We start from the raw sequence: 15,192 nt of genomic DNA, 5'->3' as shown, positions 1-15,192 counted from the left end.
TCTGTGATGACAATATAAGTAATAAAACTATTGGTTATTCCACAGCAAATAATTTTATCTGATATATCCAAAAAATCTCATAATGTAGGCCAAATGCTACGTTTCTTTCCTTTATACGCTAACATTTTGTCTACACTATCATTTTTTGCCGGAAGAGGCAAAGCAAATGAAGCGCTGATTAGCATATTGTCACACTTGATTTGCATAATCTATTCCGAGCCGTTTTTGCGCTTAAACAAGCAGTGTGGACGTTTCCTTTTTACACAAAAAACTCTTTAACGTCCACACTGCTTGTGAGTGGAGAAATTGATGGATTCATTATTATTTGTATTGCTCCAAAAGTGTAATAGCTGTTTTACTAATATAAAACTAGACACTATATCCCTGCTGCTTAAAAGCACTTATAATCTAAACAATGTTACTTTATGGTACTGCATTGATATATTAAAGAGAGAGACAGCCGATTAAACAGAAGGAGATTGTTTAAGTAATCAGAGGATGTCATAGATTTCAGAATAAAACTTAATGAAATTCATCTTCCAAATTATATCAACACTACAGAGAAGTGAGAGCAGCAATTGTTTTTAATTACTCAGATACAGTATTAAAATAGGTTAAAAAAATTCTATTCATATTACTATTTTATTTATTACAACATGCACTGGAAAAGAATATTCATTTAACTAGGACATTTTAAAGGTACAATTGGCTTCCTCAAAAAAGATGCATTGTGATTTTTTTGTTTCAGTAATCAACATGAAATTATTGCAAAGTATACAATAAAGATCAATTGTTTATGGCTGCATTCTTTATAAAATACAAAGTTATTTTCTAATAAGCAAAAGGAATAGGCCATAATCTAAAAAACAAGTAACTGTAGACTCACCTACCGCTGCCCCCAAAATGGAAAATTATGAAAATAAACATTCTTATATCAGAATAAAAATCTCATTAACTAAAACAATCTACATCATAATGAACAATGTTTAAAACAACATTAATCTGTGATATGTATTTACTTAACAATAATAAGTACATTTTTTTCATACCTTAAGAATCTGTCCTCCTTCTGGGTATCTTCTTAAAATGTCCTTAAGAAAATCAACAAGTGGTGGAGTTGTTTGACCAAATCGGCCTAAAATATACAAAGAAATGCAAACAATTTTTACATTACTGGATTTAATTTTAGATTTATACTATACTTATGTGATTACTGGGTTGCACAAAATTATTTTTAAAAAATTAATTCAATGCCTGATGCCAATTCCATAAAAAGCTCCCACCACACACAAAAAATAAGTATGTGGTGCTACTAGCCCTCAGACAAAATTATATGAAAAAAGGATGTTATATTTTGCTCCATATGTCAAAATATCTTGCCTGCTTCAGTTCTATAGGGTATCTAGTCTTACCCAAGTACATTCTACTTCCACCAGCAGATGTACATCAGAAAGTATCAGCATTATTGAATTCAGGCTCTAGCCTGTGACCAAAGCTGCACTTTTAAAATTCAAAAGTGCTAAAGCTGCTGCTGGCAGTATTTAAGATGATAAGCGCTTGACACAAACATGGCTCCATGATTCAGAGGAACTATGTCTTATTTAACAGGAAACTTGAGCAATTCACCACTGGATTATGGTGTTGAAGAAGTAGGGGGAAATTTTTTACGTACTCCAGCATCCAACACAAGGGATTGGCAAGGTACTTAGCACTTATCAGCACTGAATTTCATCTTCCATTTTGTTGCTGTGTCACCCAACTGCGTGAGATCCCTTTGTAATTCTTCACAGTACATTTTGTACTTAGCTATTTTGGGTAATTGGGCATTGTCTACAAATGTGACCTGTGTTCAGGCTTTATCTCAGAATCAAAAGACTCAATATTGGACTCTTGATTACTTGAGGGCAAAGCTTTCATACATGTTATGATTGATTGTGCATCAGACTCACAAGTAACCTGACAGGATTGCTTTTTAAAGGTGTTTTATCTTTATATCTATATAAAGCCCGCTAGTAAGTGACCAGGGAGCTTTGCGAACAGGGGCAGCTAACAGGGAGTTTCGTGAAGGAGTTTAGAGGGGGAGTTGAAAGAGGAGTTAGATACACTCGAGATTCTTTAAAATTTTAAACTAAACTAAAGTCAAAACTACCTGATTTAAATAAAAACCCTATCAATAATCTAATTCTCTGTAGGAGAGAATGCAGGCAGAAGCCCAGCAGCTATCCTGAAGGCTATCCTGTTTATTGCTCCCAATGTAGCATGTATGATTACCTGCCCTATGAACAGGTGGCATATGTGTGTGTTTGATGCAAGGAGCTCCTGGCCTTACGTGTACAGGCTTTGGAGGCCATGGTGGCTGAACTGGAGGAGCTAAGGGTGGCAGAGAGGTATGTAAATGAGGCTTTCCAGGATACTGTAGAACTGTCCCACTTCCAGTCAGACACCCCTGTGGTGTTCAAGAGGGTGAAAGACTCAGGGAAGGAGAACATTCAACTGAAGCAGAAGGAAACCATCCCATAGCTGGGACCAGTGTTCCCTCTAAGCTGCTGGGCAGCACAGCTTCACAAGTGATTAATCAGCCCCAGCCAGTCAGAGACTCAGGGCTCCATGACTGAGCTGACTGACTGGGAGGGCTGATTAATCACCTGTGAAGCTGTGCTGCCATGCAGCTTAAGGGGAACACTGGCTGGGACCCTCCTTCAAGATGATGTTATGGTATCCTCTTGCATGGAGGATACCTCTCCAAGGGAGGGAACTCCAGTCATTGAGAAAAGGCAGGTGTTAGTAATGGGGGATTCAATCATTAGAAACATAGATAGCTGGGTTTGTGATGACTGGGAGAACCGTATGGAGACTTGCCTGCCTGGTGCAAAGGTTTCAGATCTCTTGAAACATCCAGATAGGCTTACATGTAGTGCTGGGGAGGAGCCGAAGTAAAAGAAGCAGTGAGAGATAAAAAGGCATTGTTTAAAAAGTGGAAGTTAAATTTGCGTGAGGAAAATAGAAAGGAGCATAAACTGTTTCAAAAGAAGTGTAAAAATATAGTAAAAAAAGCAAAAAAGGAGTTTGAAAACCAGCTAGTCAAAATCTCAAAGAGTAATAGTGAAATGTTTTTTAAGTACATCAGAAGCAGAAAGCCTGCTAAACAATCAGTGGGGCCCCTGGATGATCGAGATGGAGCATTCAAAGACGATAAAGTAATTGTGGAGAAACTAAATTAATTTTTTGCTTCAGTCTTCATGACTGAGGATATTAGGGAGATTCCCAAACCTGAGCCACATTATTTTTAGGTGACAAATCTGAGCAATTGTCCCAGATTGAGGTGTCATTAGATAAGGTTTTGAACAAACTGATAAACTTAACAGTAACAAGTCACTGGGACCAAATGGCATTCATCCAAGGGTTCTGAAAGAACTCAAATGTGAAATTGTTGAACTATTAACTATGGTTTGTAACCTATCCTTTAAATCATCTTCTGTACATAATGACTGGAAGATAGCTAATGTGACACCAATCTTTAAAAAGGGCTCAAGAGGTTATGCTGGCAATTACAGACCACTAAATCTAACATCAGTACTGGACAAATTAGTTGAAATTATAGTAAAGGATAAAATTGTCAGACACATAGATGGACATAATTTGTTGGGGAAAAGTCAAGATAGTTTCTGTAAAGGGAAATCATGCCTTGTTAATCTACTAGCGTTCTTTGAGGGGGTCAACAAACATGTGGACATGGGGGATCCAGTGAATATAGTGCACTGTATTTAGATTTCCAGAAAGCCTTTGATCAAAGGCTCTTAAGTAAAATAAAGTAAGTTGTCATGGGATAAGAGGGAAGGTCCTCTGATGGATTGATAACTGATTAAAAGACAGGAAATAAAGGGTAGGAATAAATGGTAAGTTTTCAGAATTGAGTGTAGTAACTAGTGGTGTCCCCCAAGAGTATGTACTGGGACTAATCCTATTCAACCTATTTATAAGTTATCTGGAGAAAGGGGTTGTCAGGGCTGTTCCCTGCTCTGGCACTCGGAGTGCAGAAGATAGGGGTCTGCAATAGAGCTTAAAAACCTTGACGCTACAGGCACTGGTTACCAAAACTTCCCAGAGTGACAAATTCCCTGATTCTGAGAAATAAACAAACAAACCAGCTGCCACCATCAAGTGATTTTGTCCCGAAAACCAGGGGTGAACACTTGAGGTACCCCAAGCTCTTTTGTCTCAAAAGAGCTTGATAATGGAAAAGAGAAAAACAAGCTGCAGTCTCTGGTATGAAGAGGGTCCCATGCTCTCAGTATGAGGCATGCAGATAAACACAGACAGACAGACCTTTCAGGACACAAGAATTAAATCACCTTAAAAAACTGATTTTTTTATTACAAAACGAAAGATAAACTTGATAAAGCATACTTGATTTCTAGAGGTTACAAAGCAACTAAGGAAAACAAATGAAAACACAGAGAAAAGTCTCTGGGCACAATGCTAGATAGTAAATGGGGAGGGGATGCAAAGCTTAAAACAGAACAGTTCAAATCAAACCATAAAATAAAGAAAAATTACCCTGAACACAACTAGATTCAATTTTCCCTTTACTCTTCCAATTTTCCCATAACTCAGATTTCTTGGAGACATGATAGTCCTGCCTGGATTTAAATCATTCTGTCTATCAACTCATGGTTTTTCTCCCCCACACAAAGAAAGAAGGCAAGGAATCTATATGCAATTCAAATATCATCCCTCTATCTCGATTGGTTCTCCCAGGGTGGCAAGCTGAATACATATAAAGATCACATATCTCAAAGAACTCCGGTTACAAGTAAGTAATCTCTTCTCCTTTGAGTGATGGTCCCTATCAAATTCCACTGAGAGTGATTAACACATAGTACTTAAGCTGGAGAAGGTTATGGGAAGGAGGATGGAATGGTTGTCCAGAGAACTGACATGCCTAAGGAGGCATCTACTGTGGAGTCCTGCATTAAGGCATAGCGCACTGACAAGGTGTGAACAGAGCTCCACATGGCCACTCTACATATGTCGATGATAGGCATGTCCTGAAGCGAGGCCATGGTCAAAGCCTGAGCTTTCTCTGAATGAACCTATGTGCCTGTTCAAATAGCACATAGAATCAAATAGCAGAGTTTAGTGCAACTCAAAATGTGTTTAGAGATTTTCTGGATGAAGACAGCCTGTGCCCTTAGTGTCTCTACTACTGCAACAAACAAACAGTGTAGAGGATTTCTTGATCGAGTTCATTTTCTGCAAGTAGAAGTCTGGTGATTGTCTGACGTTAAGGGAAAGGAGTTAATGTTCCTCTACAGATGCACGTGGCTTTGAAAAGAAAAGAGGTAAATGTACTGACTGATGCGAAACTGGGAGATCACCTCTGGTAAGACTCTGAGGTGCAGACACAGGAGATTTTGTCCTCCTGAAAACCATGAAAGATGAGTGCCATCAAAGCTCTAGTTCACCAACCTTTCTTGAGGAATTATAGCAATAAGGAAGGCAACTTTCATGGAAAAGAGAGACATGGAGCACAATGCTAAGGGCTCAGAGTTAGCTTCATTAGCATGGAGAGAACCAGATACAAGTTCAATTGTTTGTATGAGTTAGTGTATGCATGAAGACAGAATAACCTTCTGTTTGGAACACACTAATTGCTGCTCAATGGACTCTTAAAGGACTGAGGGTAATATATGATGACTTTAATGAATGACCATAATCATGGATGAAGGGGATCTCCACCAGTTCTGGTAAAGTTCCTCGTTACTGAGCCCAAGATCAGAAACTTGGCTCAGTAACATTAGCTATTGGAGTCCTTCCTGTTGCTGGCGAGAATGTTTTGCACAGTCAAAAAGTATGTTCATTCTAAAGCAGATGCTTATCCAAATACCATGTCCTGAGGTGAAGCACATGTGGTTTGGGATGCCTGATCTTAACATTGCACTAGGTCAACAGATTAACGAAGCTGAGGATGGGAATGATGGGCATGACATGCGGATGAAATTGGGAAATCAGAATAGTCTAAGCCAGTAGGGGATAATCAGAATGACTGTGATTTTGTCTCACTAGATCTTGTGCTACACCCAAGTTGGCAACAGTAGTGGAGGGAAAGCATTGGTGGGTTGAGCTTACCAAAAGAACAGGAAACCATTCCCTGGGAGCAGTAGCAAAGGGCTCCCCTGAAGCAGAATGCGGTGTGTTTGCTATTCATTTGTGAAACAAACAGGTCTCTGGTCAGGGTTTCCCATCAGGTGAAGATTTTGTGCACTACTGAATTATGAAGTTTTCATTTTTGATCAATCATTAAATGCCTTTTGAGTGAGTCCACAAAAACATTCGTAGAGGAAGATAGGCTGGAGACAAAAGGACCTGGTGATAAATGCAAAAAGCTATCAGCAAACTTTTCAAGTTTACTGTAATTCAGGATATTTGACTAACAATGCCCAACAATTCATGATCCTGAATTGCAGGCTAGAAGATGAAAATACTTTATATCCTACAAGATTTAGATGCTCTTCTTATCTGCTGGTGTAGATCCAGGGTGTTGCTATTTGGATTTTTTTGTAGCAGGCTGGACATCGAGGACATTTGAAAATGGGTGGTAGAACACAAATTCAGAGCTATTAGTCAGAACATAATAGCAATTCCCCACTCCTTTGGGTAGGCTGTTCATGTGGTAAGGATGTGCCATACAGTCATGGCAGGCTCCAATAAGGCTTTGTTAATCAACAACACTATTCTTGCAGGTCCCAAGATGTGAAGGCTATCCAGAAGTTTGTGCTGGGAGCCTTGCATCTCCTTCAAAGTAATCTCAAGTTCTCCCATGACTCTCCTTAACAGCTACTGGAATTGCCTAAAGCCATCCAGTGGGGAAGGGGATGATGTAGCCATCACCTAGTCTGGAAAGAAAAAAGGAAACCTTGCTAGTTCCAGTGAAATTGCTGGGACCAGACTAAAAAGCTTTTCCTTCACCATCACCTACATATGCCTGTAGGATCCCTTAAGGGGAGGAAGGTGATGATTTTCTTACAGATCAGGTGGGCTTGGGTGGAGGGGCTATTGTGCCCAAGTCCCCAATATAGCCAGTAGGCTATATTCAACAGAGATTGTGGAGGTCCCCACATCATGGGGTACCAGTGGCTCTATGGTAGCTGCGAGAGTACAGAGAGTATGGATATGGTGCCCTCTGCAATGGTGCATAAAAGTGGTATGATAAGGGTGGTGGTTCTCCCAGTTCTGACTCATGAGATGAGGAAGAGGATTACGATTCTAATGATGGTACCATCAGAGCTAGTGGAAGAATGTATAGCATTGGTGCGAATGGTGAGGGATTCTGTACTGGATTCTGTATTGGTATATCCCTTAGCAGAGACAAAATCTCTGTAGAAGTGATGGGGCCCAATGGATGGGGTGACTCCATATCTAGGAAGGCAAAGATCTCCTGGGGTGCAGCTAAAGCTCCAGATCTCCCTGGTGACAGGCAGTCTCACTTTCCCAATCATTGGAATCTGCACTGGGATTTTTCCTAGTGTAGGAGGGCCTCACATCTTGTTAGGTGCCAGAGAGGGTGGTACTGATAGCTTGTTGCCCAGAATCCATGGATTCCATTATTTATGAGTCTTTTTCTCATTCCTAGAACTTAGAACATACTCTGTCCCCTTGGGCTGAGCTGCTGTAAGGAGCATCCATTTTCTTAGATTCGGAGTAGGACGTACCATGGGATCTCTACAGATGATTCCACTGGCACTACAGTAGTGGGAAGCGCTCTCCTCACTGAATCAGGTCAATGTGGGTGGGGGAAGGTTTTACTGGCCTGGAGCTGAGTGTGATCTCTTAGCAAGATCCATTAGATGCTTCTGGACACAAAGTGTCCTGCTTTCTCAGGAGTGGCTGGGGAAGATTTGGCAAATATTGCACCTTGCCACAATGTGAGCTTCTCCCAGACAATAAAGGTAACATTGGTGGTCATCACTCAAGGGCAATGGGTAGCCTAACCAGGAGAAGACACTGCCTCACATGCCCCGCACATGCCCTGCCCTGTGTCATGCCTGCTGGCCAGCTCTCCAGAGCTCTGGGGCCAGGCCAGGCTGGGACTGTGCCACCTGCCAGCTCTCGGGAGCTACAGGGCTAGGGCTATGCCATGTGCCAGCTCCTCAGAGCTCTGGGGATGGGGCACACTCTTAAAAGAAGGGAAGAACAACAATCCATGGAACTACAGTCCAGTGATCCTCTCTTCAGTCCCCCAAAAAATCATGGAGGGATCCTCAAAGAATTCATTTTGAAGAACTTGGAAGAAAGGAAAGTGATCAGGAATAGTCAACACGGATTCACCAGGGGCAAGTCATGCCTGATCAACCTGATAGCCTTCTATAACAAGGTAACTGGCTCCGTGGACATGGGGAAGTCGATGGATGTGATAAACCTTGACTTTAGCAAAGCTTTTGATATGGTCTCCCACAGTATTCTTGCCAGCAAGTTAAGGAAATATGGAATGGATAAATGGACTGTAAAGTGGATAGAAAGCTGACTAGATTGTTAGGCTAAATGGGTAGTGATCAATGGCTCGATGTCTGCTTGGAGATCAATATCTAGAGGACTGCCCCAAAGGTCAGTTCTAGCGCCAGTTTTGTTCAACGTCTTTATTAATGACCTGGATGAAGGGATGGATTGCATCCTCAGCAAATTAGCAGATGACACTAAGCTGGGGAAGAAGTACATGCTTTGGAGGGTAGGAATATGGTCCAGAGTGACCTAGATATATTGGAGGACTGGGCCAAAAGAAATCTGATGAGGTTCAACATGGACAAGTGCAAAGTCCTGAACTTGAGGCGGAAGAATCCCAAGCACTGTTATAGGCCTGGGACCAACTAAAAAAGTAGGAGTTCAGCATAAAAGGATCTGGGGATTACTGTGGATGAGAAGCTGGATATCAGTCAACAATGTGCCCTTGTAGCCAAGAAGGCTAATGACATTGCCAGCAGTTTTAGAGAAGTGATTACACCTTTTTATTCAGCACTGATGAGGCCACATCTGAAGTATTGCATCCAATTCTGGGCCTCCCATTACAGAAAGTATGTGGACACATTGGAGAGGGTCCAACACAGGGCAATCAAAATTATTAGGGGGCTGGTGTACATGACCTCATAGACTCATAGACTTTAAGGTCAGAAGGGACCATTATGATCATCTAGTCTGACCCCCGGCACAGTGCAGGCCACAGAATCTCATCCACCCCTCCTAGAATAATCCTCTCACCTATATCTCAGATATTGAAGCCTTCAAATACTTTGAAGACCCCAAGATGCAGAGAATCCTCCAGCTGTGATCTGTACCCCATGCTACAGAGGAAGGCGAAAAACCTCCAGGGCCTCTGCCAATCTACCCTGAGGAAAATTCCTTCCCGACCCCAAATATGGCGATCAGCTAAACCCTGAGCATGTGGGCAAGACTCACCAGCCAGACACCCAGACCTACAAGGAGAGGGTTAGGGATTTGAGCTTGTTAAGTCTGCAGAAGAGAAGAGTGAGAGGGGATCTGATAGCAGCCTTTAACTACTTAAAGAGAGGTCCCAAAGAGGATGGAGAGAGGCTGTTCTCAGTAGCGATGAACGGCAGAACGAGGAGCAATGGTCTCAGGTTGCAAGGGGGAAATCTAGGTTGGATATTAGCAAAACTATTTCACTATGAGGGTGGTGAAGTACTGGAATGGGTTACCTATGGAAGTGGTAGAATCTCCATCCCTAGAGGTTTTTAAGTCCCAGCTTGACAAAGCCCTGGCTGGGATGATTTAGTAGGACTGTTCCTGCTTTGGACAGGGAGTTGGATTTGATGACCTCCTGAGGTCTCTTCCAGCCCTATGATTCTATGAGGCAAAAGCCATGTTGTCCACTGGCTCCCTGGAGCTCTGTGGCCAGGGAAAACTGTGGCCATGCCACCTGCTGACTCCCTCAACTCTGGGGCTGGGGCTGTACTGCCTACTGGCTCTTCAGAGCTGGAAGAGGTTGGAGGTGCTAGCCTGGGATAGGAAGGGGGCAAGTGCCAGCAGCCACATTGCTGGGGTAGGAGAGGGAAGACTGGGAAGGGGTCAGCAGGCCACAATATGGGGGAAACATGAGCTCTGGTGGACGGGGATAGAGGGCTTGTCTCCCCAAGTCATGGCGTCATCCACTGCCCATGTCATTAATAACCAAGAAAGATTACATGCAGGAAACACAGAATTCGGGCAGAGCCTAGTACCCACACATAGGTGTAAGGGCAGGGGGAGCAGTGAAAACCAGAAATCTATCTAAAAAAGATGAATTAACTATTACAACTAAAAAAGAAAAAGAAAACTGATAAATTACTACAAAATTCATTGAAAGTATGTATAACTATCATTTTTAGAAGAATATCAGACATGAGGACACAGAGTTCTGATTAGGGGTGTAAATCCTGTTTAATCATTTAACCGATTAAACCTTAAATTTAACCAGATAACTGATTCAAAGGGGCAGGCAGGAGAGCTGCCATGGCTAGATTGGAGTGTCCCGCCTCACAACGGTCAGGCTGGAGCACCCCTGCCTATGCCATGCTGAGGCTGTGCCTGCCATGATTGGGAGCTGCTCCAGCCAGGCTGGAGCACCCCTGCCCATAGCACACTGAGCTGCAGCACTCCTACCCGTGACACACCCAGGGAATCCAGGTAACCAATTTACCATCCCTAGTAGCAAGGCTGACATCCTAAAAAGAGATGCAATCTTATGGCAACATACAGATAATAAAAAATATTTTTGGACACTGCTGCTATATGATCATCAAACAGTAGCTGAAGATCCAACGCTACAACACTATAACCAGATTGCACACATCTTCAGTCAAGGACAGAGAACTTTTTTATCATACATTCTGGCTATTTCACTCAGCATCAGTTTTATCTGGATTAAATTTCTGACCACTAGCTCTCATCTATGCCCTATCTCCCTAAAACACTAGGCCAGACAATCAACCGTACTAGCAAGAAAGGAAAAAATTGAGAGAAAAGAGAGAGAAGAGTCTCATTAGCATGTTAAAAGCATTAGGAACTACACACACTCTCAAAAACTCTCTGGATGACCTCATATACACACATCAAACAGACGCACTGGGCCAAAACAAGTAAGGAAAAGGAAAAAAAACTCCTCCAAAACCAACAGGCAATTTCTTAATCCAGACTATCCCAGGGGTGGACAATAATTTTTGGTGGGGGGCCGCTCCAAGATTTTGGAAGGTGGTCAAGGGCTGCACTTTTCTGTGGAGAAGGTGCAGGGTCTAGGATGGTACAGAGGGCACACAGAGTAAGGGACTAGAGTGCAGGAGACAGTGTGAGGTCTGATAGGGAGTTTCTGTAAAGAGGGGGTTGTGACCTGGGGCACGGGATTTGAATGCAGGGTCCAGGAGGGAGTCTGGGAGCAGGAGAAGATTCTGGCCTGGGGAAGTGATGTAGGAGGGGGTATAGGGTCTGGGAGAAAGTTGTGACATGGGGCAGGCAGGTGCAAAGAGTTTGGATGGCAACCTGGGGAAGGGACCTGGGGTTCGGGAGGGACAGGGGTGCCAGAGGCAGGCTCTGGATGGGGGTCAGTTACCTAAGCGTCTCCTGGCCAGCAGCCCTCAGCACCCCCAAAGCAGACTGGGCTCCCTGCCTGGTGCAGCCCCAGATCGCTTAAAACTTCAAGCTACTCCCTCCATGTGGTTCTCAGCTCCAGGAGGGGGAAAAGGCTCATGCTGTTTGTTTCCAGCCAATAAGAGCTGAGAGTTTGGCTGGGGTCAGTTTCTATAGGCTGGTTTGTTTCCGGCCAATTGAGCTGAGGATTGGGCTGGAAGCGGAGAGATCACATGAAGCCTCCCCATCTCTTTAGAGCAGAGAGGCGCATAGAGCAGTCCTGTGCTTAAATGAGTGGCTGCTGCATGTCTGAGGGACCTGACAGAGTGTCTGTGGGCTGGAACCAGTGGCTTGGCGGGCCGGATCCAGACCTCAAGAGGTATCTTGCCCACCCCTGGACTATCCCCAGGTACCACACACTTAATGACATTAAGCCAATTCTCATCCTTCTGCCACAGGGATGGAAACACCAATAAACCCCACATCATCTTATAGGCATCTCCATTTCAATAACAAATCACATCCTTCATCAAGAAACCCTCAGAGGTCATTCACTTCCACACTTAAAAGACCCCAGAACCTCTTCATGAGTCCCATACCCTCCTCTCCTCATTTTCCTGTCACAGGAATGGAAGTAGTGATTGAGACAACTGAAATACAGCTAGTACAGGAGAAAAATAAAAGGAAAAACAAATCTTGGCAAATGAAGGTAAATCCCCACACCTGCTACAATGCCATGCATGTGGGTTGATGGTTTCTCTAAAACGAGACACTCTCCTCCCCACCTCACCATTATTCATGGCTGAAACTGGTCTTTAGACTGTCTATAAGAGGAAAGCATAGCACACAAAAGCGTTGCTGTCTATCTCTGACTGTCTTGGTTTACAGGAAAGTGAATGAGAATGTATTTTTAACAGAATCTACATGGATACCTGGTGTTTATCAATTACCAGATCATTAGCCAACACAACTACAGTAATCTCTGTGCCTTACTTCACCCAAAAATGCTATTACAGGCAGTCCCCGGGTTACGTACAAAATAGGGACTATAGGTTTGTTCTTAAGTTGAATTTGTATGTAAGTCGGAACTGGCTCCAGATTCAGATGCTGCCACTGAAACTGACCAGGGGCTGACTACAGGAAGAAGGAGGCAGAGTTGCTCTGCCCCCAGCTTCCTGGAATCAGCCTGATCAGTTTCAACAGCTGCTGAATCTGGAGCCTGGGACAGAACAGCTGGGGCGCTGCCCGGTAGGTTCCCACAGGACCAACCCGGCAGCACCCCAGCTGCTCTACCCAAGGCGTCCCGCAACAAAAGCCTGGTCTGCTGGGGGGGCGCACTAGCTGCGCCCCCTCCCCCCCATCAGACCAGGGAGACCCGAGCAAAGTCACACAGGCGGAGGGACCCCGCTGCCCGTGCGGCTTTGCTCCTGTCTCCCTAGTCTGCTGGGGGGGGTTTGCCCGGGAGCAAAGCCGCTGGACCCCCCCAGCAGACCAGGGGGACAGGAGCAAAGCCGCCCAGGCGGCGGGGGCCCCGCTGCCTGGGCGGCTTTGCTTGTTTGCCCGGGAGCAAAGCCGCCCAGGCAGCGGGACCCCCGCCGCCTGGGCGGCTTTGCTCCTGTCCCCCTGGTCTGCTGGGGGGGCCCAGAGGCTTTGCTCCTGTCCCCCTGGTCTGCTGGGGGGGTCCAGCAGCTTTGCTGGACCCCCCCAGCAGACCAGGGAGACCGAGAAAATCCCCGTTCGTAAGTTCGGATCCAACATAAGTCGGATCCACGTAAGTCGGGGACTGCCTGTATATATAACACTGATTGAAATGTGTGGATAAAAAAATCAGTTTTCTTCTGTTTTAAAAAAAATTAGTTTGGATAACGTATTTCTGTTTTCTTTAATATTAAGAGCAATTGTATTTTGTCGTGGAATAAAAACATTTCATCTCTACGCATTCCTACATCATAACTAAGATACTTTAAAACAGTATTATTAGCAACAGGAACTTAGCAATGAAGTCAATATTATACTGAAGTAATACCAAATAATTTAGTACATCAAATGAACTCGAGACACTGATTTTGTTATACCTGAAATTCTGACAAAGGAAGTTGTAACTAAAACAAAAAATCAAAAAAGAGAAAAACAAAAGGATTACCAGGCTTTCTACCACTAACCATCAGTTACATTTTATACTTCACATTCCAGATGTATATTGTGCTATGCTATATGTACTGTACGTTATCCCGTTAGACAATTATTTTAGAATAATTAGAATAATTATTTTTTAATCTGAAAGTCTTCATGTCATTTTCCTGGAAACAATGCAGCTCTTAACTCTTGAGCAAATGGGATTATACTGATCCTGCAAAGCAGTGGCCATATAATTTCAACAAATATGTTTACAAATACAGAAACACAAAAGAAAAAGGACTGATTTTATTTCCCCTCTCCTTTATTCAAAATGGGCTGCTCTACCAAATTATAGTTTCTCCTTAGGTATAATCCCAATGGTGAGAAAGAGGAAGAGCATACTTCTGTGATGTGCAAGTAAAGAGAAAGCACCACTACTAATTTTAAGAAAAGCAATACTAAGAACTGGACCAGAGAATTAATCAAAACATTTCACAATGTCCCAACATACAAGTAAATAATTGTTATCTTACCTCCTCCTTTCAGACCTTTTGACCGAAGGTTTAAGAAAATATGATTTTCAGAATTCAGACAGTCCCCAAATTTAGTATAATCCGACAACTGAAACAGAAAAAAAATGGAAGATTTTGATGTACATTCTCCAATATCGCTACTTTGCATTGGCTTTTCTTCAGTCATGTTGATAATTAATGTTAAGTAATTATTAGAAATTAAAATTTAGAGATCAAGTTTAAATGTGTCAATACACAGCTTCAATACATCTTTAAATACATCATTCTGATATATTCAATTACGCATTACAAGAGAGTGAATTTTTTTCACTTACGTAGAGGGCAAAATTTAGCTCTCAGTTACATGAATGCAATTTCACTTGACACCAATGAGAGGTATGCCTGTTTATGTAGGGGCAGAATTAGACTGCAAATGCTTTTTTTTTCACCTAGCCCCACAAATATTTCCTGTTTTGATTCTTTCCATTTATATTAGTAATGTACAACAGGTTTAACTCTAAAAATGCAAAGAATATAAATCTTATATGATGCTTTTTGCCTGATGGTCTACCCCAGTGGTCCCCAACTTTTTGGGGCTGCTGGGAACCCGGGAGCAGGGCCACGCATGCACCGTGCACCCAGGGCCAGGGATGCCCGTGCGCCACGTGCCCAGGGTTGGCACCGCGCATGTGCCGTGCGTACCCGGGGTAGGGGCCACTCGTGCACCACACGCCCGGGGCCAGCACCGCGCATGTGGCGCGTGCCCGGCACCGCGCATGTCCCACGCGCCTGGGGGCAGGACCAGCCCAGGTCATTCCTTGGGTGCACATAAATGACCCAGTGGGCACCATGGTGCTCGCAAGTACTGCATTGGGGACCACAGCTCTACCCCATCATTCCACAGATATAGTCATGATTAGTGTTCCCTCTAAAACAGGGCTACTCAACT

The 15,192-nt window shown here is 43.4% G+C and overlaps 1 protein-coding gene across 7 annotated transcripts in view; it reads right to left on the bottom strand.

Moving 5' to 3' along the window:
- SACS (sacsin molecular chaperone) overlaps window positions 1–15,192 on the bottom strand; it is a 161,103-nt gene that overhangs the window by 52,478 nt on the left and 93,433 nt on the right. For all 7 annotated transcript variants that reach the window (XM_006138876.4, XM_006138875.3, XM_014581461.3 and 4 more), the window contains 2 exons: window positions 14,265–14,352; window positions 1,050–1,135 (listed from right to left, as the gene is read on the bottom strand). In XM_006138876.4, the coding sequence (XP_006138938.2) occupies window positions 1,050–1,135; window positions 14,265–14,352 (174 nt within the window). The remainder of the gene's footprint in view (window positions 1–1,049; window positions 1,136–14,264; window positions 14,353–15,192) is intronic.

This window comes from Pelodiscus sinensis, chromosome 1, assembly GCF_049634645.1.
Source record: "Pelodiscus sinensis isolate JC-2024 chromosome 1, ASM4963464v1, whole genome shotgun sequence".
NCBI classification, from domain to species: domain Eukaryota; kingdom Metazoa; phylum Chordata; order Testudines; family Trionychidae; genus Pelodiscus; species Pelodiscus sinensis.
Note: the sequence above shows the minus strand (reverse complement) of the source record. Positions and strands in the feature narration are given on the sequence as shown.